Below are 24,715 nucleotides of genomic sequence, written 5' to 3' on the forward strand. Positions count from 1 at the left end.
GCAAGCAGTATGAAAAGACAAGGAAAGAAAGGACCACAAGCAATGCAGGTCAACGCAACTTTAGAAGAGGTAACAGCTGCAGCAGATGGAATGTCAGATAAAGAATTCAGGATATACATGCTTCAGATGATCTGGAGTATCAAGGAAGACATTAAACAGCAAAATCAGACAATGAAAGATCACTTCGACAACGAATTACGCAAACAAATCCAGGAAGCAAAGGATCAACTATACAGGGAGATAGAGGTTATAAAAAACAAGCAATCAGAAATCCTAGAAATGCAGGAAGCAATAAACCAACTTAAAAACTCAATGGAGAATACTACCAACAGAGTAGAACACTTAGAAGATAGAACATCAGACAATGAAGACAAAGTATTTCAACTGGAAAAGAACATAGACAGCTCAGCAAGACTGTTAAGAAACCATGAGCAGAACATCCAAGAAATATGGGATAACATTAAGAGACCAAACTTAAGAGTCATTGGGATACAGGAAGGTACAGAGCTCCAAACCAAAGGAATGAGCAGTCTATTCAATGAAATAATACGAGAAAACTTCCCAGACTTGAAGAATGAGACAGAATCCCAAATCCTAGAAGCCTACAGGACGCCGAATGTGCAAAATCATAAGAGATCCACACCTAGACACATTATAATGAAGATGCCCAACATACAGAATAAGGAGAGAATTTTAAAAGCTACAAGAGAAAGGAAGCAGATTACATTTAGGGGCAAGCCAATCAGGATAACAGCTGATCTTTCAACACAGACTCTGAAAGCTAGAAGATCCTGGAATAACATATTTCAAACACTGAAAGATAATGGGTTCCAACCAAGAATTGTGTATCCAGCGAAATTAAGCTTCAGGATGGAGAATGAAATTAAAACCTTCCACGATAAACAAAAGTTTAAAGAATTCGCAGCTAGAAAACCATCTCTTCAAAACATCCTAGCCAAAGTATTACAGGAAGAGGAAATGGAAAATAACAATGAAAACCAACAGTGGGAGGTAGGACAGTAAAGGGGGGGGGAAACAATCAAAGAGGAAAACAAACAATGTTTAGTAACAGAAATAAACAAATATGGCTGGAAGAACAACCCATATCTCAATAATAACCCTAAATGTTAATGGCTTAAACTCACCAATTAAGAGACACAGGCTAGTAGAATGGATCACAAAACAAGACCCAACAATATGCTGCCTACAGGAGACGCATTTGATAGGAAAAGACATACATAGGCTGAAGGTGAAAGGTTGGGAAAAATCATATCACTCATATGGACTTCGGAAACAAGCAGGCGTGTCCATACTCATATCAAATAAAATAGATTTCAAGCCAAAGTTAATCAAAAGAGATAAAGAGGGACACTACATACTGCTTAAGGGAACCATACACCAACAAGACATAACAATCATAAATATTTATGCCCCAAACAATGGTGCAGCTATGTTCGTCAAACAAACTCTTCTCAAGTTCAAGAGTCTAATAGACCACCACACCATAATCATGGGAGACTTCAACACACCTCTCTCCCCACTGGACAGATCTTCCAAACAAAAGTTGAATAAGGAAACTATAGAACTCAATAACACTATTAATAACCTAGACCTAATTGACATATATAGAGTATACCACCCAACATCAAGCAGTTACACTTTTTTCTCAGCAGCACATGGATCCTTCTCAAAAATAGATCATATATTATGTCACAGGGCAACTCTTAGACAATATAAAGGAGTAGAGATATTACCATGCATCTTATCTGATCATAATGGAATGAAACTGAAAATCAACGATAAAAGAAGGAAGGAAAAAGCATACATCAATTGGAGAATGAACAATAGGTTACTGAATGATCAATGGGTTATAGAAGACATCAAGGAGGAAATTAAAAAATTCTTAGAGATAAATGAAAACACAGACACAACATATCGGAATCTATGGGACACATTGAAAGCAGTTCTAAGAGGAAAATTCATTGCTTGGAGTTCATTCCTTAAAAAAAGAAAAAACCAACAAATAAATGATCTCATACTTCATCTCAAAATCCTTGAAAAAGAAGAGCAAAACAACAGCAAAAGAAGTAGAAGGCAAGAAATAATTAAAATCAGAGCTGAAATTAATGAAATCGAAACAAAAGAAACAATTGAAAAAATTGACAAAACTAAAAGTTGGTTCTTTGAAAAAATAAACAAAATCGACAGACCCTTAGCGATGCTAGTGAAGAGAAGAAGAGAGAGAACTCAAATTACTAGCATACGGGATGAAAAAGGCAATATCACAACAGACACTTCAGAAATACAGAAGATAATCAAAAACTATTTTGAATCCTTATACTCCAATAAATTAGAAGATAGTGAAGGCATAGATAAATTTCTTAAGTCATATGATCTGCCCAGATTGAGTCAGGAGGATATAGAAAACCTAAACAGACCAATATCAATTGAGGAGATAGAAGAAACCATCAAAAGACTACCAACTAAGAAAAGCCCAGGTCCCGATGGGTATACAGCAGAATTTTACAAAACCTTTAAAGAAGAACTAATACCAATACTTTTCAAGCTACTTCAGGAAATAGAAAAGGAGGGAGAACTTCCAAATTCATTCTATGAGGCCAACATCACCCTGATACCTAAACCAGACAAAGACACTTCAAAGAAAGAAAACTACAGACCAATATCTCTAATGAACCTAGATGCAAAAATCCTCAATAAAATTCTGGCGAATCGGATACAAAAACATATCAAAAAAATTGTACACCATGATCAAGTAGGATTCATCCCTGGGATGCAAGGCTGGTTCAATATACGGAAATCAATAAATGTTATTCACCACATCAATAGACTTAAAAATAAGAACCATATGATCATCTCGATAGATGCGGAAAAAGCATTTGACAAAGTACAGCATCCCTTTATGTTCAAAACTCTAGAAAAACTAGGGATAACAGGAACATACCTCAATATTGTAAAAGCAATCTATGCTAAGCCTCAGGCTAGCATTATTCTGAATGGAGAAAAACTGAAGGCATTCCCTCTAAAATCTGGAACAAGACAGGGATGCCCTCTCTCTCCACTTCTCTTCAACATAGTTCTCGAAACACTGGCCAGAGCAATTAGACAGACGAAAGAAATTAAAGGCATAAAAATAGGAAAAGAAGAAATTAAATTATCACTATTTGCAGATGATATGATTCTATATCTAGCAGACCCAAAAGGCTCTACAAAGAAACTATTAGAGCTAATAAATGAATTCAGCAAAGTGGCAGGATTTAAAATCAACACGCATAAATCAAAGGCATTCCTGTATATCAGCGACAAATCCTCTGAAATGGAAATGAGGACAACCACTCCATTCAAAATATCTTCAAAAAAAATAAAATACTTGGGAATCAACCTAACAAAAGAGGTGAAAGACTTATACAATGAAAACTACAGAACCCTAAAGAGAGAAATAGAAGAAGATCTTAGAAGATGGAAAAATATACCCTGTTCATGGATAGGCAGAACTAACATCATCAAAATGGCGATATTACCAAAAGTTCTCTATAGGTTTAATGCAATGCCAATCAAAATCCCAATGGCATTTCTTGTAGAAATAGAGAAAGCAATCATGAAATTCATATGGAAAAATAAAAGACCCAGAATAGCAAAAACAATGCTAAGCAAGAAGTGTGAATCAGGCGGTATAGCGATACCAGACTTCAAACTATACTACAGAGCAATAGTAACAAAAACAGCATGGTACTGGTACCAAAACAGGCGTGTGGACCAATGGTACAGAATAGAGGACACAGAAACCAATCCACAAAACTACAACTATCTTATATTTGATAAAGGGGCTAAAAGCATGCAATGGAGGAAGGATAGCATCTTCAACAAATGGTGCTGGGAAAACTGGAAATCCATATGCAACAAAATGAAACTGAATCCCTTTCTCTCGCCATGCACAAAAGTGAATTCAAAATGGATCAAGGAACTTGATATCAAATCAGAGACGCGCCGTCTGATAGAAGAAAAAGTTGGCTACGATCTACAGTCGGTGGGGTCGGGCTCCAAATTCCTCAATAGGACACCCATAGCACAAAAGTTAATAACTAGAATCAACAAATGGGACTTACTCAAACTAAGAAGTTTTTTCTCAGCAAAAGAAACAATAAGAGAGGTAAATAGGGAGCCTACATCCTGGGAACAAATCTTTACTCCTCACACTTCAGATAGAGCCCTAATATCCAGAGTATACAAAGAACTCAAAAAATTAGACAATAAGAGAACAAACAACCCAATCAACAAATGGGCCAAGGACCTGAACAGACACTTCACAGAGGAGGACATACAGTCAATCAACAAGTACATGAAAAAATGCTCAACATCTCTAGCTGTCAGAGAAATGCAAATCAAAACCACCCTAAGATACCATCTCACTCCAGTAAGATTGGCAGCCATTAGGAAGTCAAACAACAACAAGTGCTGGCGAGGATGTGGGGAAAAGGGTACACTTGTACATTGCTGGTGGGACTGCAGATTGGTGCAGCCAATTTGGAAAGCAGTATGGAGATTTCTTGGAAAGCTGGGAATGGAGCCACCATTTGACCCAGCTATTCCCCTTCTTGGTCTATTCCCTAAAGACCTAAAAAGAGCATGCTACAGGGACACTGCTACATCGATGTTCATAGCAGCACAGTTCACAATAGCAAGACTGTGGAACCAACCTAGATGCCCTTCAATAGACGAATGGATAAAAAAAATGTGGCATTTATACACAATGGAGTATTACTCTGCATTAAAAAATGACAAAATCATAGAATTTACAGGGAAATGGATGGCATTAGAGCAGATTATGCTAAGTGAAGCTAGCCAATCCCTAAAAAACAAATGCCAAATGTCTTCTTTGATATAAGGAAAGTAACTAAGAACAGAGTAGGGACGAAGAACAGGAGAAGAAGATTAACATTTAACAGGGATGAGAGGTGGGAGGGAAAGGGAGAGAGAAGGTAAATTGCACGGTAATGGAAGGAGACCCTCAGGGTTATACAGTGGAGGGGGTAGAGAGAGAGGAGAGGAGGGGAGGGGAGGGGAGAGGTGGGGAGGGGGGAGGGTGGATGATGGGAAAGGCAGCGGAGCACAACAGACACTAGTATGGCAATTTGTAAATCAATGGATGTGTAACTGATGTGAATCTGCAATCTGTGTATGGGGTGAAGGTGGGAGTTCATAACCCACTAGAATCAAAGTGTGGAATATGATATGTCAAGAAATTTGTAATGTTTTGAACAACCCACAATAAAAAATTAAAAAAAAAAAAAAAAAAAAAAAAAAAAAAGAAAGGAAAGCTTGAAAGATAACAAATATTTTAAAGTAGTTTTTGTTAATCTTTGGGCTGGCAGAAGGGCAAGCTCAGAGATTGCCTGGGAAGACAAAAAATATCAGTACAAAGCAAATCAAGGTGGGAGGTCCTGTTACAATGTCTGCTGTGAGGCATCCCCAAAGTGCCAAGGGCAGAAAGAGGTATCCATGGTAACAGCAAGGGTCCCAGTGGAATACAATGAAAAAAAATTGGATCCAGCCTTACAAAAACTGATCTCATCTCCATAAAAGATAGAAAAATGACTCTCTATCAAGGGGAAAGGGAGAGGTCACTTTTTTGCAATAGTTGGGAGCCAAACTTTTGCATGGGAGATGAAGACACTGCAAAGCATGTTAGAAAGAAGGAAAGGGTCCTGTTAAGTGTTCATCATAGATATGAGCAATATATTTATCCACCTTGTTAACAGTTCCAACTTCACCCAATATGAATCATAGCAATGTCCACAGCTTACTCCTTAATCAGCGAAGGCTGCATTGATTATAAAATTGATGAACTGTTCTTGTTCACTGGTTATGTATGAAGATAGTACAATCAAACAGATATGCAAAATATATCATTTTGCAACATGGTATGTTTTGCAGACCATATTACAATCTAGGCTGGGTAATCTGGTCTCTGGGCTGGAAAACATTTCTCTCCTGCTTGAGCATTGTAATGCTCCTGCCACTACCCTGCTGCCCATATTCAAGACACCTCATGTTCATTCCTTGGATAGGTGTCTTTGATAATCGCTCTTCTGTTTACCTAACAACCATACAATGTTAAAATGGCAATGGATGGCAATGAAAGGGATGGAGGAAAAACCACAGGAATCTCATTCCTTCCTTTAAGGCCTAAGAGCCAGGATTTCAGTTTCGTTGCTACCCATCATACCACTGTTTTTCAGAAAGATGCACCCTCACTGATGCTCCTTCATAGGGATACTAGATTGACAGGGTCCAGCCCATATTCTCCTCACCAATTACTTTTGCTTGCTCCCAGGAAACTTTATCCTGCCACATGGGCACTTGAGGCTGTTCACCCACAAATTTTCTATGTGATGAAGGTTGAATCCATGTTCTCCTTAGTGCCTTTAAGAAATGAATTCAGCTGCACTGGCTGCCCAATGTCCAGACCCAACAGGTCAAATACATAAAGGAAAAGGGAGTAAGAAATATGGAGTAGAATGTTACAGAAGTGTCTCTGGCTAAAGGGAAAGAAATTCCAGAGTTCTAGTTCATCTTTTTCTTCTGTACCAGTTTTAAAATCTGCCTCCCCCATATTTTTATTGGTGCATTATAATTATACATAATATAATTATGTATAATGACAAATAGTCAAATTGTTACAATTTGTGCATGAACATAACAAAGTAATTCAGTCAATATCATTCCCCAGTATCTCCCCTTTCTGTTCCTCTTTCTGGTAGCATTTACATTCTCTGAATTTTGAGCTCTTCCTGGCGACCAGCTTCATGTCTACCCAGATATAGCCCACTAAGTTGGGAACTTTGAGTCCTGAGGCTCTCTGAAACAGTAACACAGTAGAGCTGCCTCATCATAAAAGGTACGTAAAAAGACAAAGACAGAAGGGGGATAACATGTCAGTAGGAGAGATTTTTGGTTAATGGCTAAGAGTTTAAAGCTCTTGGTGTAATTGCTCATTCTGTCCCTTTTCATTTTCCAAGAGATTTCTTTTGCCCAAAACTCCAACTCATATTTTTAAGTTTATTGTAGCTGTAGAAGGACAGCATGCCTTTATTTTATTTGTTGATTTTTATGCAGTGCTAAGGATCGAACCCAGTGCCTCACACATGCTAAGCAAGTGCTCTGCCTCTGAGCTATAGCCCTAGTCCTCTGACTCATACTTTAATACATGAGCTTCCCCAGGTAAAGCCCAGCTCTTTATATCCACCTATTGTCCTCTAGAGTGGGGAACTTTCAAACATGGGACTTCCTTTATCCTTTGTAAAAACACCATCTCAGAAAACCTGACCACTTGAGACTCTGCATGTTAGATGGGGAAAGAGTTAGGGGAAGTGGTGGTAGGCCAGCTTCTTCATGTTGGCTGGTGTTTCTAAGCAACTGATCTATCTTCTCCTTTTTATAAAATTTCATGTGCCCTGACTTCATTGCAGCCTCAATGGTTTTATTTTCACATGTTGATTAGCATCTAGGGATATTCACTTAAGTTCTTCTAGGTAGGGATAGTTGAGGTAAGGGGTTCCCTGAAGCCTCTGAAAAAATGCTAATATAACAGTCCTGGCCACCCAAGACCCAGCAGATAAAGGAATGAAAGAGAAGGGAAAGGATGAGCTAAAGAAAAGTAGGACAGAGTTTCTTTGCCATGGTTAGAACTTTCCATGCTGCTGGTCTATATTCAATATGTGTCCCATTTTTTGCCTAAGGAATTCCTCTTATCTACAGCCATTACTTAGGTTATCCCAATTGAAAATCTTCACTGATAAATAACCTATGCTTGGACATGACTCATCTAGGATGGGAAGTTGGAACCATGGGGCTTCCTTTGGGGTTCATAAATACAACAGTCCTGTTTGACTAAGACTCATCCAGTAAACGAGCAATAGAAAAGGGAAGGTGTTATCTGGATCATAGGAGAAAAAGGTAGGTTAAAATTACAAACATTTTGAGGTTTCTGGGTATGATTCACCTGCTGTTTCATTTTGTTTTCCCTCTTATAGTTTTCACAAACTTTGCTGTCTACATATTCCAGACAGATACCATTACTTGAGCTTCTCTAGAGACCAGCACTTGGGGCTCCCTACAGCTTTCAAAAAGCATTAATGTGATAATGCCAGCCCAAACTTAGAACCTAGCCCCTCAAACAGTCATCTTCCATTGGTCCTTGTTGATAAGAAGAAAGATTTTTCCTTTCTCTCCCTCCCTGACAAAAACACTGGAGGAGGTGGCTCCAACTCAGTAAGCTCACTCTCAAGATACTTCCTGCCAGATAGGCCCCACCTACTTCTCCTCAGCCTTTTTTTTTCTGTGCCACAAGTCAAGCATCCAGCCTCTTTCCTACATCCTTTGCATAGGGGAAAAAAAAAAGCAAATCATCAAAGCAGAGATTCCCTTATATATTGTAGAGTTGAATGTTCTCAAAGAGTGGCTCTTGGTCTTCTGTGTTGGGATCCCTTGGGGTGCTGGTTTAAAAAAAGATTATTGGAACCCATGGCATCATCATCTTGAAGCCCAAATATGAGACCCATTAATCTGTATTTTAAAAGAGCTCCCCACAGGGGAGCTATTTTGTGGCCCAGAGGTCATAGTCCTAGCACTCAGGAGGTTGATGTGGGAAGATCACTTGAGCCCAGGAGTTTTTGGTCAGCCTGGAAAATATAGTGAGACCCCCAATCTCAATAAAATAAAACAACTCTCTAAGAGATTTTATGTGCAATCAGTGTTGGGAAACACTAGCCACCTGCAGTCATTCATCAGATTACGGAGTCCCCTATTCAACATTTGTGACAAGTGGTCATTAGCATATTCTTAATGCCTGTCAATGATGAACAGCTCACTATCTATGGAGACAGCCTATTTTATCTATCACTTGCCATATTAGAGCATTATTTTTACATTAATCTAAAATCTCTATCACTGTAATACTAACCCTGATTTTTGTTTTGTCCATTAGGACCTCACAGAACAAGTCCAATCCATCTTTAAAATATCATCTTTCAAATATTTGAAGACAATTTTAATATATTTGCTGTCTCAATTCTTGTGATGTTGGGAAATAATCTTGTAAAAGATTGTAGAACAGTCCCAGCAGGTCAGCTCTTTGGGCAGTTACAGATAGGAATGTTTTAAGACAAGACTAACAGCGAACTATGAGAAATGATGCTTGTCCTCTGTATGTCAACTCTAAAACTGGAGGTGTCCTTTGAGCCCCTCACCTTCAACAACTTTATATTGATCTATACTGCATCAATTTATCTCAGCTGCCTTGACATTATTTATATTTCTGCTTTCTCTCCCTTTCTTTTTTCTTTGGTGCTAGAGATGGAATCCAGGGCTGCATGCATGCTAAGCAAGTGCTCCAGTACTTAGTTCTACCGGTAGATAGCTCCTTAGTTATGCATTAAGATATTCTCAACGTTTCTGTTTGTATTATTGGCCAAAACCTCAGAGCAAGAAAATGGAGCAAATGTATTCTTCAGAATCTGGCTGATGGGGCAGTTTTCTTCCTGCTGTTTTCACATATAATACATTTCAATAATACACTATTAGTACCCTCATTGTATGTGTGAGTGTGTTTTTCTGTCTGTTCTGAGAGAAGCAGCAGGATACCAACATTTGGAAGTCAAATTTCAAACTTGGTGCAATGGGACTTTAGTTTAATTCTCTTTATGATTACTTCATTCATACTACCACCATGTTCAGGAAAGAGGCTGTTTATTTTGTTTGAAACAATGACTAATGTAATGGGGTTGCTTTAAAGGTTTGCTATGAAATCTTTCTTCATTTATTTGCCAAAGCGTAAATGGATTTTGCTTTTCAATGTTGGTTCCTCAAACTAATTTAAAATAAAACAAAATATTCTTTGGAGATTACCTTTTTAATGAACCTCATCTTTACATGAAAAATGTGGTTTATGAAATTATAAATAAGATAGTATTTAGAGCACTTTGGTCTTGAGCAATGATTTCTAATTTCCCCTTTGCAATATATTGATTTCTACTATGATGTAATTATTTCACGGCAATAACATTTTTTAAAAACAAATGGTTTTTGTCCCATCTAAACACCCTCTCTTCCAAACATATACATACATATGCTATTTCACAGAAAAAAATGTTAGTGTGAACCCAAGCGAGAACTAACAGTACCTTAGTCAATAGTAGCTACAATTTAATGTGACATACAATTATGGGTTTTTTGCTGTTGTGTTTTTTGGTCACAAATATATTCTTACATACCTCTTGAACTATTTTTGAATTCTCCTTTATCTCCAAATATTTTTTTTAAAATGCCCCTTTTATCTAGAAACTGTTCCTGATGAATTCATCTGACTCTTTTATTGTCTGCATACTGGACTCAGGGGTATATATGGATGCTCCTATTTATTCCCAGACACCTAGGACAGGCTTCTTTACTCAGTGGGTTGGAAAATCAATGTTACTGACTGATATAAGAAATAGCCTGTAACCCAGACCAGAATCTCAAAGGAAATAAAATTGAGTGTCAAATAATATAGGTTATGAACACATAAGAATTTTGATAAAATTGGGAAGTAAGACTCACTTCTGGAATTCAGATTTCTCTAGGTGTAGAATCTAACCAACTTCAGAAACATCTTCATTGGGGCATCAACGAATGTACAGATAGGAGATTAATTTTAAGGATACCTTACAGACAAATGCCTGTGATCAGAACTGAAAATAAATACAATAAATCATCTCTGAGCCCTTCTCTTCCTATAGATAGCATTTTAAACCATTTAGAATGGAAGGGTGATCTATTTATCCTACTTCTGGGTATATATCCAAATGAAATGAAATCAGCATACCAAAGAGACAGCTGCACTTCCATATTTATTACAATACTGTTCACAATAGCTGAGACATGGAACCAACCAAGATGTCCATTGATGGATGAATAAATTTAAAATTTGTATATATACATAATGGAATATTATTCAGCCATCAAAAGAGGAAATCCTGTCCTTTTCAACAACATGGATTGAACTGAAGGACATTATGTCAAGTGAAATAAGCTAGACACAGAAAAGCAAACACTCTATATTCTCACTATCTTGTGGATGCACACAAAAGTAGAGCATGGAATAGAGGTCACTGGAAGCTAGGAGTGGGAGGGTTTGGGGGATCATGAGAAGTGGATAATAGGTATCAAATACAGTGTATGTGGGGAAAGAGCTCTAATGTTCTATAGCACAATAGGGCAACTATAGTCTACCATAATTATACATATCAAAATAACTTGAGAAGACTTTAAAGGTTCCCAACGCATAGAAATGATAATATTCAAGGAGATAGAAATGCCAACCACTCTGATTTTGATGATTACACATTTATACATGCATCTAATTATAGAACTGTACCCCCTAAATAAAGAAACTAGTATATAACAATTAAAAATAATAAACCATTTAAAACATGAAAAAATTATAGCAGAGATAACTTTGTCTTCAGACAGGTAATGTTTTTCAACACTGTGGAAAGTTTCTCAAGCAGTCCTAGTATAGCTTTTCAGCCCATGTCAGTACAATTTAATGAGTATCCCTGGATCATTTAATGAATGTAGGATTAAAGATTTCACTAGTTATTACCAAAAAGGGATGTAGGCTGAATATATGAGAGTCATCTTTGGCTCTTCCCATTCACTCACAGATGTTTCCCAAAACCCTGAGCAAATTCTGTGAATCTACTTCTAAAATTGATCCTTGATACGATCACTTTGCAAAATATCCATCACTATCATGTGGGCTATCATTTCTTGGCCACATTGGTTTTCCTTAACACATTCCACTATTGTTCCTTCTCCAGGACTTTGCACTTACCTTTTTTTCTGTTTGTATTACTCTTCCCTAACATTTTCACAAGGCTACCTCTTATCACTCAGGTCTCTAATCAAAAGTTATCTCCTTAAGGAGGCCTTCCCTGAATCCTCCCTCACCTCCCAGACTCTCAGTTAAAACTGCCTTCTCTAATCCTAAGTCATTCTCTATCATAATGCCCTAGTACCTGAAATTATTCTATATATCTATATATTCTATATATCTCTTTGATTACATGTTTATTGTTTGTCTCCTTCTAACAGAATGCAAATGCCTCAAAGAAAGTCATTTTCTTGTGTTTTCTGCATTATATCCCTGGTGTCTAAATTACTAGGTATATGCTTAGTATTTATTTACTCTCTACTAAAACGTAGATGATGTCAAAGACTGGAATGAGTCTAACCACAGAGCATCACCTTATATAACCTTTCTGGGAAAAATTATATCAAGGTTTTATTTGTGTGAGTTGCCTTTTCTTTTTACAAGTGGAGTGCAACCAAGCATTCCAGTTAATTGTTCTTGTTTGTTGGTAAGAATTTTACCTGATACTTACTGTCAAGTTAGGCTTCTGCATGGTGATGAAAAAGAATTGTAAATAATTAACTTGTGCAGATTTGCTAGGTGAACTCAAGGAAAGTCTAATTGAACAGATGGGCCTCATTCCTTTAACTGGAAGGCTATCAGGTGATTTGACTTTGTCAGAGAAGAAAAGAAAATGAGATCTTAAGATGAGTTCTTCTAGAAAAGAGTTTCAGAGTTCTCTCAATGATCTGGGAGTCCTGTGTGATGTTAATTACCCTGAGGTAGTCTGAGAGAGTTGGCAGCCTCAAGAACAACTGAGACTTAACCCCCTTAGGCTTTCTGGGCTGTGAAATGCTCTCATAAGCAAGTAGGTTATCTGAGAGGACGAACAGAGATAGGCTTAATAATATCCATATGGTTGGTTACTTTGGGCAGATGGCCTGCATGCCACCTTGGAAGCACCCGAATTTCTAGGTGGTCTTCAAGGGCAGCTCTAAATTGTGCATGTTAAAATTGTTGAATCTGCAGGCCACAAAGGAATGGATAAAGATGTACTGGTTAAGAGATGAGTTTTGCAGTAATATTTTATAGTTATAAGTAGGAGTGAGCTCAGGAGGACACTGAGGGAAAAGGGAAAGAATTTAAGTGAGTTTCTGTTCTCCCCCCAAAGCTAAAGAAAATCCACACCCTTTCTCCTGAGAAAAACAGATATTTTCTTATTTTATTTTTTGAGAAATACTCCCCAAATCTCTACAGAGCTTTCTCTGGAGAGCCTTTATGTTTTAATTGCTCTATCACTAGGGCATTCGTCTAATGTATCCTAGGATTGGAGAACCCTTCATACTTTTAAAGAGCTTTTTTTTTGTTGTTGTAGTATTTGATGCATTAGAGGCTTGATTCATTCAGAACATTCCATATTTCTGTGAATATTCCCATCAGAATGGCACTGAGGTGGAATGTAAAGGGAACCCAATGAGGAGTCAAAGAATTAGGGTTCTAGTTCCAGCTCTTCTCCATTGAACACATTCAGTATGTCAAAATGTCATCTTGTCTCAGTTGTCTCTTCTGTGAAACGTGAGTAATAATACCTACTCTGGCTGCATAGTAGGATTGTTTTGAGACTGACTAAGGTAATGTATGTTAAAGTGTGCTGGAAATTGATGGTTCACTCGATTATGAGCTCCTAAATGGTAGAACACTTTATTCTATGGAGAATCATTAGCCTGATGCTAGTTACCATGGAACATACCCATAGATTTGCCCATGATTGGAAGCAACTTCAAAAAAATAAGCAACAATCATCTTCTCTGGAGGGATAATCATCAAGTTATCTCAGATATCTATATTTTTAAATGACCTCTGAGTATGGAGAAGAAGCCTATCTAGGTATTTTAGGTGATTTGGAAAAAATATAGAATTTAATTTTATAGAGATGCATGGATACTTAGTCCTTAGCATAGTGTTTGATACAGAAAATGTAAGAGAGTGATTAGAAGAGTGATAGATTATCATGCACCAATAAAAATATGGAAAAATAAAAGTGATGGATAAACAATGGAACCTAAAGGATTATTAGCCTGTCCACTTTGCCACATCTTATCCTTTTTTATGGAAACAGATATTAGATGTGTTTTCTGTTGTGTGCATACATTGCAGGTCACTCTCTGCTTCCCTGGAGATTTTACTTGCCACCAGTCTGAGACTTGCCTACAAGGAAGCTTGTTGGAACCATGGATCCCTGGCTGCTGAGGGATGGGAAAAGCCAACAGGCATCTCAATGTGTCTTTCCCTTTTCCAGAGGCCAGTTTGGCCAGGCCTCAGAGCCTTACCTTGTGGATGTTGTGCATCTCCAGTTTTGACCTATAAGGTTTATGGCTCTTGGTATGTAAAGTATTATATAACACAATAAGGTAAGAATCTTTTTTTAAAATATGACAACATCAAAACAGCCACGTCAAAATTGAAAGACAGTTTTTCTTTTTAAAAATTCACTCAGTAGTACATACAATGGATGTCTCTGATCTACCATCCTTTAGTGTCAACTCATCTCTTGCTTTTACTGTTATGTGCTCCCTAGCATATGGTTTGGCTGTGTCTTCAAACATTTGGTCACCTTATTTGGATTTTCAAGCTAATAAAATTTGGTTACAGTTGTCCAGGCATATTGTCTGTCAGAATTTCAAATTAATCATAGTATTTGGTGAGGAAAAAATTAACAAAAGAATTTGTACATTTTAATGTGTTTTCCAACATTTGGGGACAGGGTAAGGAGCCTGGGAGGTCTGTTGTAATACAGCTTAAAGATTAATGGTTAATTTTTCCTGATCATATCAAAATGTCACCATAGTCTGAATAGGTACATTTGTGGGAAGCTTTTTTTTCCTTTTCCTGTATACTTCAAAAGTCCTATCAAAGATAACCAATAATGTTGAATAAATGTGGAGTCCAAGTGAAAAAGTGTGTGTTTGTGTGTGTGTGTATGTGGGAGTGGGTGGTAGAGAAATTCTCAGTATAAGTAGAATCTAAATGATTAGCAGAGACCACTTCCCAAATCAGCTTAAAAAGGCCCATACTTCAGCTGTGTGCATTAAAAAAATTAAATGAGGGAAACAGCAGTCAAAGGGTGTTGTGTTGAGACATATTCATGAGTAATTCAACAGATGCTTCATGGGGGGATTACAATGTCTGCAACTCAAAAGGCAGGACAGCCCCCTCAGTGGTCCACTTTCTTTACTCCTCTCTATTTATTTTTATCTTCTTAAAGGGATTTGAGTTAGTATTAAACATTGTATTTTTAAAATATCCCTTTTATCCCCACCCTATCTTCAGTAGGAATATGGCCAAGTATTTGGAAAAGATATCAAGTATCCTAGTTGTCATCTAATATTTTTGGAGGCTTGTAGGTTGAGAAGATTTTGGAATTACTTTTTCTCCTAGTGTTACTTTTTTAACATAAATCTGTATCAGGTTAAATTTCCAAAACCTAGTGGAGAATGATCATTTTGGTGCAGGTTTCCAAATCATAGTGGCATTTCCTTGGGCAATGACAATAAAGCTGTCGACTTGTTTTTTTAGCATGTGTGCCTCCACCTCTGGTTGGGATATTTAGTTTTGGAGCTGCTGTCTAAGTATATCAGTTTTCAAGTCAAGAGGGTTGATGATAATATTCCAGATGTCTCTCCCAGCTGCATGCATTTTGCTCAGTCCCTCCCTGTTTTCCTTTATGGAACAGGTCCCTCTGTGCCAGTGACTTTGTGTAAGATGACAGTTAGGGAAAGCTTAGAAAATAAGGAAACAAAGGAATCATTTCAAAATATCACCATTTTAATGGCAGACTTACCCAGGATGAGTATAAATGTCTGCAGGGCAATTAGAAGAGAATTTTATTTTATTTATTTCTCTGTCTTAGTGGAAGAACTAGAGGGCTAGCCCTAGGCTGTTTTATGCTACTACTATTGGGTCCCTGCAGTTTCAGGATGGAGTGAAAATAGGAAGAAATGAACTCATTATGTTTGTAAATGTTGCAGGGGATCTTGTTTTATCCTTTAAAATTCAGAAGGCATGCTATCAGAACTCCCCATTTTTTTAATGTGTGGGGAGTTAATATTCTTAAAATTGTCTCAATGCCTGGAGATTACTGAGATTTGAGGGTAAGGGGACATAAGTGTCAAATCAAGGCCCCAGGGGCAGGATGATGTACTCCTGTGGGCTGCCTTCTCTTCCCCATTGGATTCAGGAACGGGGTGGGATAGAGGACATAGTGAGGAAAGTGGCTTGGAAACCAATGGGCTGGACCCCTGTATTATATGAATAACATGCATACTCTTTGTTAGGTTTATATAACATTTTCAGTACAAAGCAAGCTCAAATAATTGAGTTTTTATACTGCTCAGTTTCGTTCTTATATCACTAACCTTTGTGTGCTTCCCTGAAGGATCACCCCACAGAGTCCTTAATGTTGTCACTAACAACCATTTGGGGAAAACGAAAAAGTAGCATGTAGGGGAATTAAAAAATGATTTGCACTTCCTTATACCTAGAAATATCCAGCTTCTTCTCTAATCAGATTTTCAAAACAGCTCTATTTCCATAGGAATTACTCATTGGCTTTAAAGGTCAGTAGGAATTGGTGAACATTAGAAACCACAAACCAATTAGAATGTAGCAATAGATTTGTTCAGAATTGAATGTTGATTCCAATCTGCTCCAGTAATATGCTCTTTAATGAAACCATCATGGAATGGATCAGTAGATAAAGACACAAAATGAGTGGGGGATGGAGTTTCAGTGTGGAGCAATGACTATTTGGTCACACTTTTAAGTCTTTGTGCTAACATATCTTCCCAGAGAACCTCCTTTTGCCTGGTATGAGGATGAATGGACTTTGAAAACTTAATGGGAACTGATGTCATATTGATTACCATTAAAAGCACACCTTTATAATCTCTGATCATTGTTGAAGGAAAAATGTTTTCTAGTAGAACAAATGTCTCTTATCAGAGGGCCCAAGTCTGGTGTCTTGATATCCTAACTGGTCAGTTAATTCATATAGCACTTTCATGTCTACTGGGATGGTGAACGTGAGCTCTGTTGAAGGTTGATATCAAATAAGATTTCCATGGAGCTGATCATGTGCTGACTATTCAGCTGATGGAAATCCCTGGCTTTTAGCCCCGACACATGTGAGTGATTGCATGGGTAGGAGGAACTGTCCCCAAAAAAGCTTCTGGGATTGCCATAATAGGGAGAGTCAAGGCCAGATTAGTATCAAAGGGTCTGGATATCATTTTGATGCTTCCAACTCTGGGCTCCTCTTCCCAGGTGGAGGTTATGATGTGTTCAGTAAGCAGGTGACAGAGGTGAGATATAGACATCCTGAACCATGGAACATTCTTGAAAGGGCTCCAGAATGGATCCTTTCTCCTTCAGGGAGTAAAAACTGTTTTCACTTAATTCTATAATGTCAAAAACACACTCCTCCTTGTTTTCCATGAAATAATTGAACAAATCTCATGGTAATACATGTAGAAATATATTACTTATTTATCAAAATAAGCTGGTTTAGAAACAACATTTGTTTACTTGCTCCTTTGAGAAAAAGTCAGTAATTATACCTGCTATCCAGTATCTTGACTATTGGTTGGAGAGAGTGACTAAACTTTTCCTCTCTACCTACTACTCAATTGCTTTTTGGATCATTGCTACAACCAGTTACAGTGGCTACAGTAGAAGCAGTGGCAGTGTCTTCAAGGGGTCCATTTTCTAATTTAAAGCAACCTGTTTTGTTTGTTGGGGAAACTGAAAAACATTTGATTTCTTAAAAACTGTAATGGAGGGGCTTTGGCTGTGACTCAGTGGTAGCGCACTTGCCTGGCATGTGTGAAGCACGGGTTCGATTCATAGCACCACATATAAATAGATAAAGGTCTATGAACAACTAAAAAAATATTAAAAAAACTGTAATGGAGTTTACATAGATTTACTAACTTTTGCCAGTGGACAATTTGCTATTCCCCTAGAGAGATTTGGACTGATGAGAGCAGGGGGAATAAATCTACTCAAAAAATTAAAAGAATTATAAACTTTCCTGTGAATTAAATTATCAGCCTGTATGTTTATACTTGAAACAACTGTAATACATTTCAATAGAAAAATCCATGTCTAAAATAGAATATGTACTTTCTTCTAGTCCATCACTTGTCAGAGTCTTAGAGTCAATTACCTAACTTCTGTGAACAGCTGAAACATAAAATCACTGCTTTTGTAAGAGTTAGAAGAAAGAGAGATTTAGTTTAGTTCTCTCATTATTTAAGTAAGGCAACCCAAACTGACACAAGTTAAATGACTTGCCCAAAGACAAACAATTCCTTTGTGGCAGTGTTGGGATTCAAACCTAGGAGTTCAAACTCAGTGCTCTCAACATGTCACCTGTTATATCTCACATGAGTATTAGTTCTAAAGGTTAGTGAATTAGATCACCAACTAAGCAGTACAATATTTAAGATGCTCTCCTTTGATAACATTCCCTCCCTTTCCCAGTCTTCCCTTGAAAGCACTGTGAATCTGCCTTTGTGAGAAGATAATAAAATAAAAACCAGCAGGCCCAATTAGCTGCAAAGCACTTACTCTGAAAAATTCTTTTGTTGAACCGGAGTCCAGGGTCCCATATGCAATTTCAGTCTGCTTAGCTAGGTCTTCAGCACTCTCTATGGGAGAAACCATTCTCTCCACAGTCAGGAAAGCAGCGAGATTGGCAGTATAGGAAGAAATTATGATCAGGGTGAAGAACCACCAAACCCCTCCAACAATGCGCCCGGAGAGTGATCTACAAAGTAAAACAAAAACAAATCCAGACCCAAAGGGGCCAGATCTCAGTTAAGAAATCCTTATCTTTATTTCTGGAAAGAGGAGTAGTTTCAGTACAGCTTATGGAGGAGGAAAGTAGATGATGTGAGAGAATTAACATCAGACAAAAGTCACATGTTAATGACAATACTACATGTCATGATAGCATATGATAGTGCACACAGAATGCTTTTCAGGACTGTACAGGTTTTGTTCTACTTTGTATCTTGAATATCCCTTAATGGTCCATATGTGGAAAGTTTGGTTAGTAGCCTGTGGTTTTCCTGGGAGGTGGTAGAACCTTTAAGGGGTGGGACCTATCTAGAGGAAGTTAGGTCACTAGGATTTGCCCTTGAAGGGAATATTGGGATCCCAGTACACTTTTCTCTCTCTTGCTTCCCTGCCATCATGAGTTGGATGGGTTTCCTCTGCCACATGCTTCCCTCATGATATATTGCCTCACCACAGGCTCAAAGCAAAGTACCATGGACTTAAATCTCTGAAGTGATGAGTTAAAATAAACCTTTTCTCCTTTTAGGTTTTTTACCTCAGTAAATGCTATTAACATAGCTGACTAACACAGGATTTCTAAACAGGAATTTTTTAATCACAAAAACATTTTTATTATCTCCCACTTACATGTAATAATTTAACCAATTGAGTTCTCTGTGAGCTTTATTAAGCACATCTACAGAATATGGCATTATTTAAAGCAAGTGTTTCTTGGCCTTGGTTGCACATTAGAATCATCTGGGATATTTAAAAAAATAACAGCCAAAAGAAAAAAAAAAGAAAGAAAAACTCATGCTCAGGTCTACTGGATATCAATTAAGTTAGAACCTGGGAAGTGGAATTCAGACACATGTATTTTTAAAATCTCCACTGGTGACTACAATGTGCAGCCAAGGTTGTGAACCACTGATGTAAGGCAACATCATAGGAGGAAGAGTCAAAAGACTTTCCATGTGTGAAGAGAAATGGGCAGCTACTAAGTTAGCACTATTCACTTTGAGTTTAATATATTTAATAAAGACATTATGATTTTGTGGAGTTGATCACCCATGAGGCAAGGAGCTGGATTGTAATGTTTATTGTTATTTCATATAAGTGTCTAGTGAGACTCAGGAGATCAAAACTCTTCCCTTTTACAAACTAAACCTTAGCCAGTGAAGGCAGGCCCCAAAATGATGCAGGAAAATGCCTGTACAATGGGGTGTGTGAGGCATTAAAACACTTGTTTCCTTTCCCCTCACCAAAATGCCCCCCAAAATGATTTTTTCCTGGCCTGCTTATTATTGGAATCATCCTCTGTGGGTCTTCAGAGGCTTTGATCAAAATGTAACACTTCAACAGTACCTATCAGTAGGAAATGTGACAGAAGAGAGGTAAATTCATAAGGGTATATTTTGTTCTTCAATATTCCTGTGCATTGGCACCAGCAGGGGCCTTTGTTAAGGTGCAGATTTATAACATCTGAGTGACCAAGAATCTGTATTTCTTAAGCATCTTGGGTTTCTGCAAAGAGATCTTCAGACTAAACAGAAACAAATGTTGTTAATCAGTGATTCTTGACTCCACCTGTACATCAGTATCATTTGGGGAGCTTGAGTCAAAACAGAACAAAAAGTAACTTGCCTAGGCTCCATTCCAGACAAATTAAATCAGAATTCTAGGAGATGAGCCTAAGCAGCAGAACTTTATAAAATTTTTAAGGTGCAGCCAGGTTTGCCAGTTATGGTCCTACAGTATGAGTGCTACTCAGGAGAGGGACTGTGGTATGTTAGGGGGGCAGCATGAGGGCAATGAATACTCAATGATGGGTAATGGATTCTATTTAGGAAACTGCATCTCCTTTGCAGTGTTGCTGATGGTTGGTTTGGTCCACAGAAATGAGAATCTGCTCCTTGGGTTTTATAAAATATTGCCACATCACCCCTAGGATAGTTCTGCTATGAGGCAGAACTCCATTTTTGTTGGCTATGTTCTCCCATGCCAAGAAAAACTCATGGAAAGAGAATCCACTCTGTCATAAAGTCAAGAATAGGCAGAGTAGCCTGGCACATCTCCAGACTCTGTGGGAAGAGGGCAGTTCTGGATGGAGAGCTGACAAATCAAGCTCTTTTCTGTCTGTACTTTCATTTCACTACTTGGAAACAAATTCAAATTTCTGTGTCCCAAGATAACCTTTCTTTTTCAGGCTCTGGAAAATTCAGTTGTTTTAGATGCTACACTCCAGTCAAATACTTTTGGCAGGTGTTTTGATAAATAGTATTCTTTGCTACTAAACTATAGCAAACCTATTTTTTTTTTTAGTCTCCAATTACCATTAGTCCCTGGAAGCCTAAAACAACCATTATTTCTTTATTTCAAAACATAATCACTTTTAGTTTTTCAGATGTGAAAATCTGCTTTGCAACAGATTTTCCTAACTAATAGTTATACTCTCTCAGGATTTTATCTGGGAAAATTTCTCTTTTAGTCAGAAGAGGTAAAAACACCTGGATGAGTCAAAAAAGAATGTGTCACACTTCCCAATGCTAAAAGTATATGTATAGTGTTTGAATTAGGAATTTAGACCTTTCATCTTCATTGTTGCCAGATACATTCAATTTATTCTGGACTGATGTGACTCTGGAAATAATTTTATTGTATAAAAGATTAATGCTTCAAGGTAGCATCCATAGTAATAGGGTAATAAAAGATGATAACAATAATTAGTGGTTATCGAGTATTTCCTATATGCCAGACTCTGTTCTAATTGCTTTATATATATCAAATTTTAAAATTGTCTATCCCTATGGTTAAGGGCTATTGTAAATATAAGCAAACAGAGGCATTTAGAGATAAACTGAGGCACACAGGGGAGAAGTAGGAAAAAAAACCATCTATACTTACATACTAGGGAGAAATGCCCAGAGTTTTATACTACAAAATACCTATATTTTGTATAAGAAAATTCCAGATGGTGTTTAAATCATACAAGGTGCAATTTTCCTACAAACACTGAGAAATATATTTGTAGCAAAACTGAATATTGTTTGTTACCTATTGTTCATTTGGAATGGAACCGTGAATGTCAACCTTACATTGAATGATGTTTTTTTTGCCGAGACCAAGGGGAGAACTGATTTTGGAGTAATTCCAGAATCACAGTTTGGTATGAAAAGAGGTATACTCTGCTGCTCAGAATACTAATGGTACTTTATGCATTGTCTATTTGAAATGTGGAGAAAATACAGTAATTTATTGAAATTACATTGTGCCATTTTATTGAGGCTAATGGACTGTGGCTATGTCTGTCTGATCTAAAATCAAGCCTGCACATCATAATCTGGTTATTTTGGCCACCTTAATATTGACTCAGATTATCATGTGGTTGATCTGAATGACTCAGCTGAGATTGGTTGTTGACATGACTGAAAATAAACCTAAATGCAAAATGGTCATTTTCATGTCATCTTGTCTACCTGGTATTGACTTTGGTAATTATGTGGGTAATATACAGCCAGTCCCTCCATATCCTCAGGTTCCTCATTCACAGACTCAACCAGCTGAAGATCAAAAATACTAAAAAATTGCCTCTGTACTGAACGTGTATAGAATTTTTTTCTTGTCATTATTCCCTAAGCAATAGAGTATAGCAACTATTTGCATACCATTTACATTATATTAGGTACTATATGTAATCTAGTGATGATTTAAAGTATATGGGAGGATGTGCATAAGTAATATGAAAATACTATGCCACTTTGTATAAGAGACTTGAGCATCTGTGGGTTTCGGTATCCGTAGGGGATCCTGGAACCAATCCCTGGTACCAAGGGATGACTGTACTTATGTGCATGGAGATTTTGGGTGAGTATCCACATAGAAATGGTATAATAATTTTACAAACCTCAACAAGGAGCTTCTGTGGAATCAGAGTGGAATGTACAAGGTTACATTCAACATTATCCTCTGAAGACAGTAGTAACTTTGACAAAAGACTTGGCAGATTTTCTACCACTTTCTTCTTTTGTTTGACATGAATGCTTAAATGTTTTCACTAACAAAATGTGAAGGGGAAGCCACAGGGAAGAAGCTCCATAAGCATTTTTACATTTCCCCTTTCTCATTAGTGAAACTATAGCCACTTAAAACCACATTTCACATGGAGGCTATATAAAAAGTGACTGATGGGTCAACCCCATCACATTTTATAAAGGACCTATTAAAACAAGACAAGACTTTATAGTTGAGTTAAAAAGACCTGTCATTTTCCAATTCCTTTCTTTCCACTAATGTAGCTGCAAATGTTTAACATTCATTTCAAATAGTTTTGTTGCACAAGATAGATTTCAAGGTTAGCATAATGAAATGACTGTAAAATTCTGTACATTTAGTATTTATAAATGTACCATAGGCGTATATAATGCCTTTTGAAAAAAAATGTAAGAGGAGTTGTGAAGTTAATGAAAGTAAATTAGTAACAAAAGAAAATAGAATATAAAACATTGCAAAATATACATATCAGATAATATACAATGTTCTTGTTATCTGTAATTGTTAAGAAACTGGAGTTTGAGTTAGTAATAAAATGTGTTTTATGACATCTAACATGATAATAAAAGTGAGCTATGTGCTCTAACCTTCCTCCTGTAAGTAAATTTTGTAATCTGCACTTTACTAGCTTTACAAGATGAAGAGCTGGAACTAAAAACTGCTTCTCCTTTGTACAAACTCTTTATCATTCTTTTTCCCCCTTCTTTTTCCAAATATGTATCATTTCTACATTCCATTCAATGCTGGGTCTGTGACACATTTGTAAAAAATGTGCAGAATCACTCTTTGGCTCATAGTCTTCTCTGATAGAAATAAGTAACCATGTCCCAAAGACAGAAAGCTACAGCTTTCAGCCAGGAAAGTTGTGAAATAGTTCTAATAAAAATCCTGCTATTACATCACTAATTTATTGCCACATCACTACTGCTTTGAAGTGAATTTGCAGTAGGATGCAGAGAGTGGTGATATATCAGTGGAGGAAAGGATATTGCTTAAATGGGGCCAAAAAAATTCCTGTTGTCTTTGATCCCATTCATTATACACTTCATGTTATGTATTACTCTGCACATACTTTCCATTTTATTTTATTTTATTTTCTAATATCTCCAGTGACATGTTTATTTTATAAGTGGTTCCTATTATAAGAGCTGTTCTTATCTAATGGTCAAAGGTGCATTTTAAACATTGGCTTCTCTGAACCATACACATACTTGCAACCCCAGCACATTAACTATCAGCAGAACTTTGAAAATGACAGGAAAAGATTTGTTTCAGACATACTTTCCATTTTAAAGGAGACTATCTGTGGAGGATCTATGTATAACCTGAACAGATTTCCTGCCTACTTCTACAAATTAATATCTTGGAAACTCGATAGGACCTGGGCATGGTGACATATGCTTGTAATATCAGCAACTTGGGAGGCTGAGGCAGGAGGATTGCAAGTTTGAGGTCAGCCTCTGCAGTTTAGCAAGACACTTGACAACTTAGGGAGATACTTACTATTTGAAATATAAAAACGACTGAGGATGAAGCTCACTGGTAAAGCACCCCTGGGTTCAACTTCCCAGGAAAACAGCAAATAAAGAAAAAAAGAAAACTTAATGGGAAGTAATACTTCTATAAGAATCTGAATACAGTAATTAATCAGGTTCTAGTTAGTCTGTTCTTTCCATTTTTTTTTTTCCTGTAAAAACCTACCCCAACCCTCATCTCTTCAATATAGATAGCCCTCAGATGTCTCTGCAGCTCCACAGAAAGTCAGCAGGGGGAGTATTTACCTGGACTTGGACTCTGGACTGCTTAAGTGGTTCTATCAAAGTTTAACAAAGGGAATCAATTTCATATTTGAAAAATGCAACCTCCTGTCAATATCTGTAATGTATTGTGGAACAATACAATCAAATTATTTTCCAGGAG

General features: G+C 37.2%; 1 protein-coding gene across 7 annotated transcripts in view; it reads right to left on the minus strand.

Annotated features, from left to right (window-relative positions):
- Gria3 (glutamate ionotropic receptor AMPA type subunit 3) overlaps window positions 1-24,715 on the minus strand; it is a 280,239-nt gene that overhangs the window by 45,517 nt on the left and 210,007 nt on the right. For all 7 annotated transcript variants that reach the window (XM_058571555.1, XM_058571572.1, XM_058571563.1 and 4 more), the window contains one exon: window positions 18,536-18,734. In XM_058571555.1, coding sequence (XP_058427538.1) covers window positions 18,536-18,734 — 199 coding nt within the window. The remainder of the gene's footprint in view (window positions 1-18,535; window positions 18,735-24,715) is intronic.

Source organism: Marmota monax, unplaced genomic scaffold, assembly GCF_021218885.2.
Source record: "Marmota monax isolate L192 unplaced genomic scaffold, Marmota_monax_Labrador192_F-V1.1 WCK01_AAM20220418_F8-fsc00054, whole genome shotgun sequence".
Lineage (NCBI taxonomy): Eukaryota > Metazoa > Chordata > Mammalia > Rodentia > Sciuridae > Marmota > Marmota monax.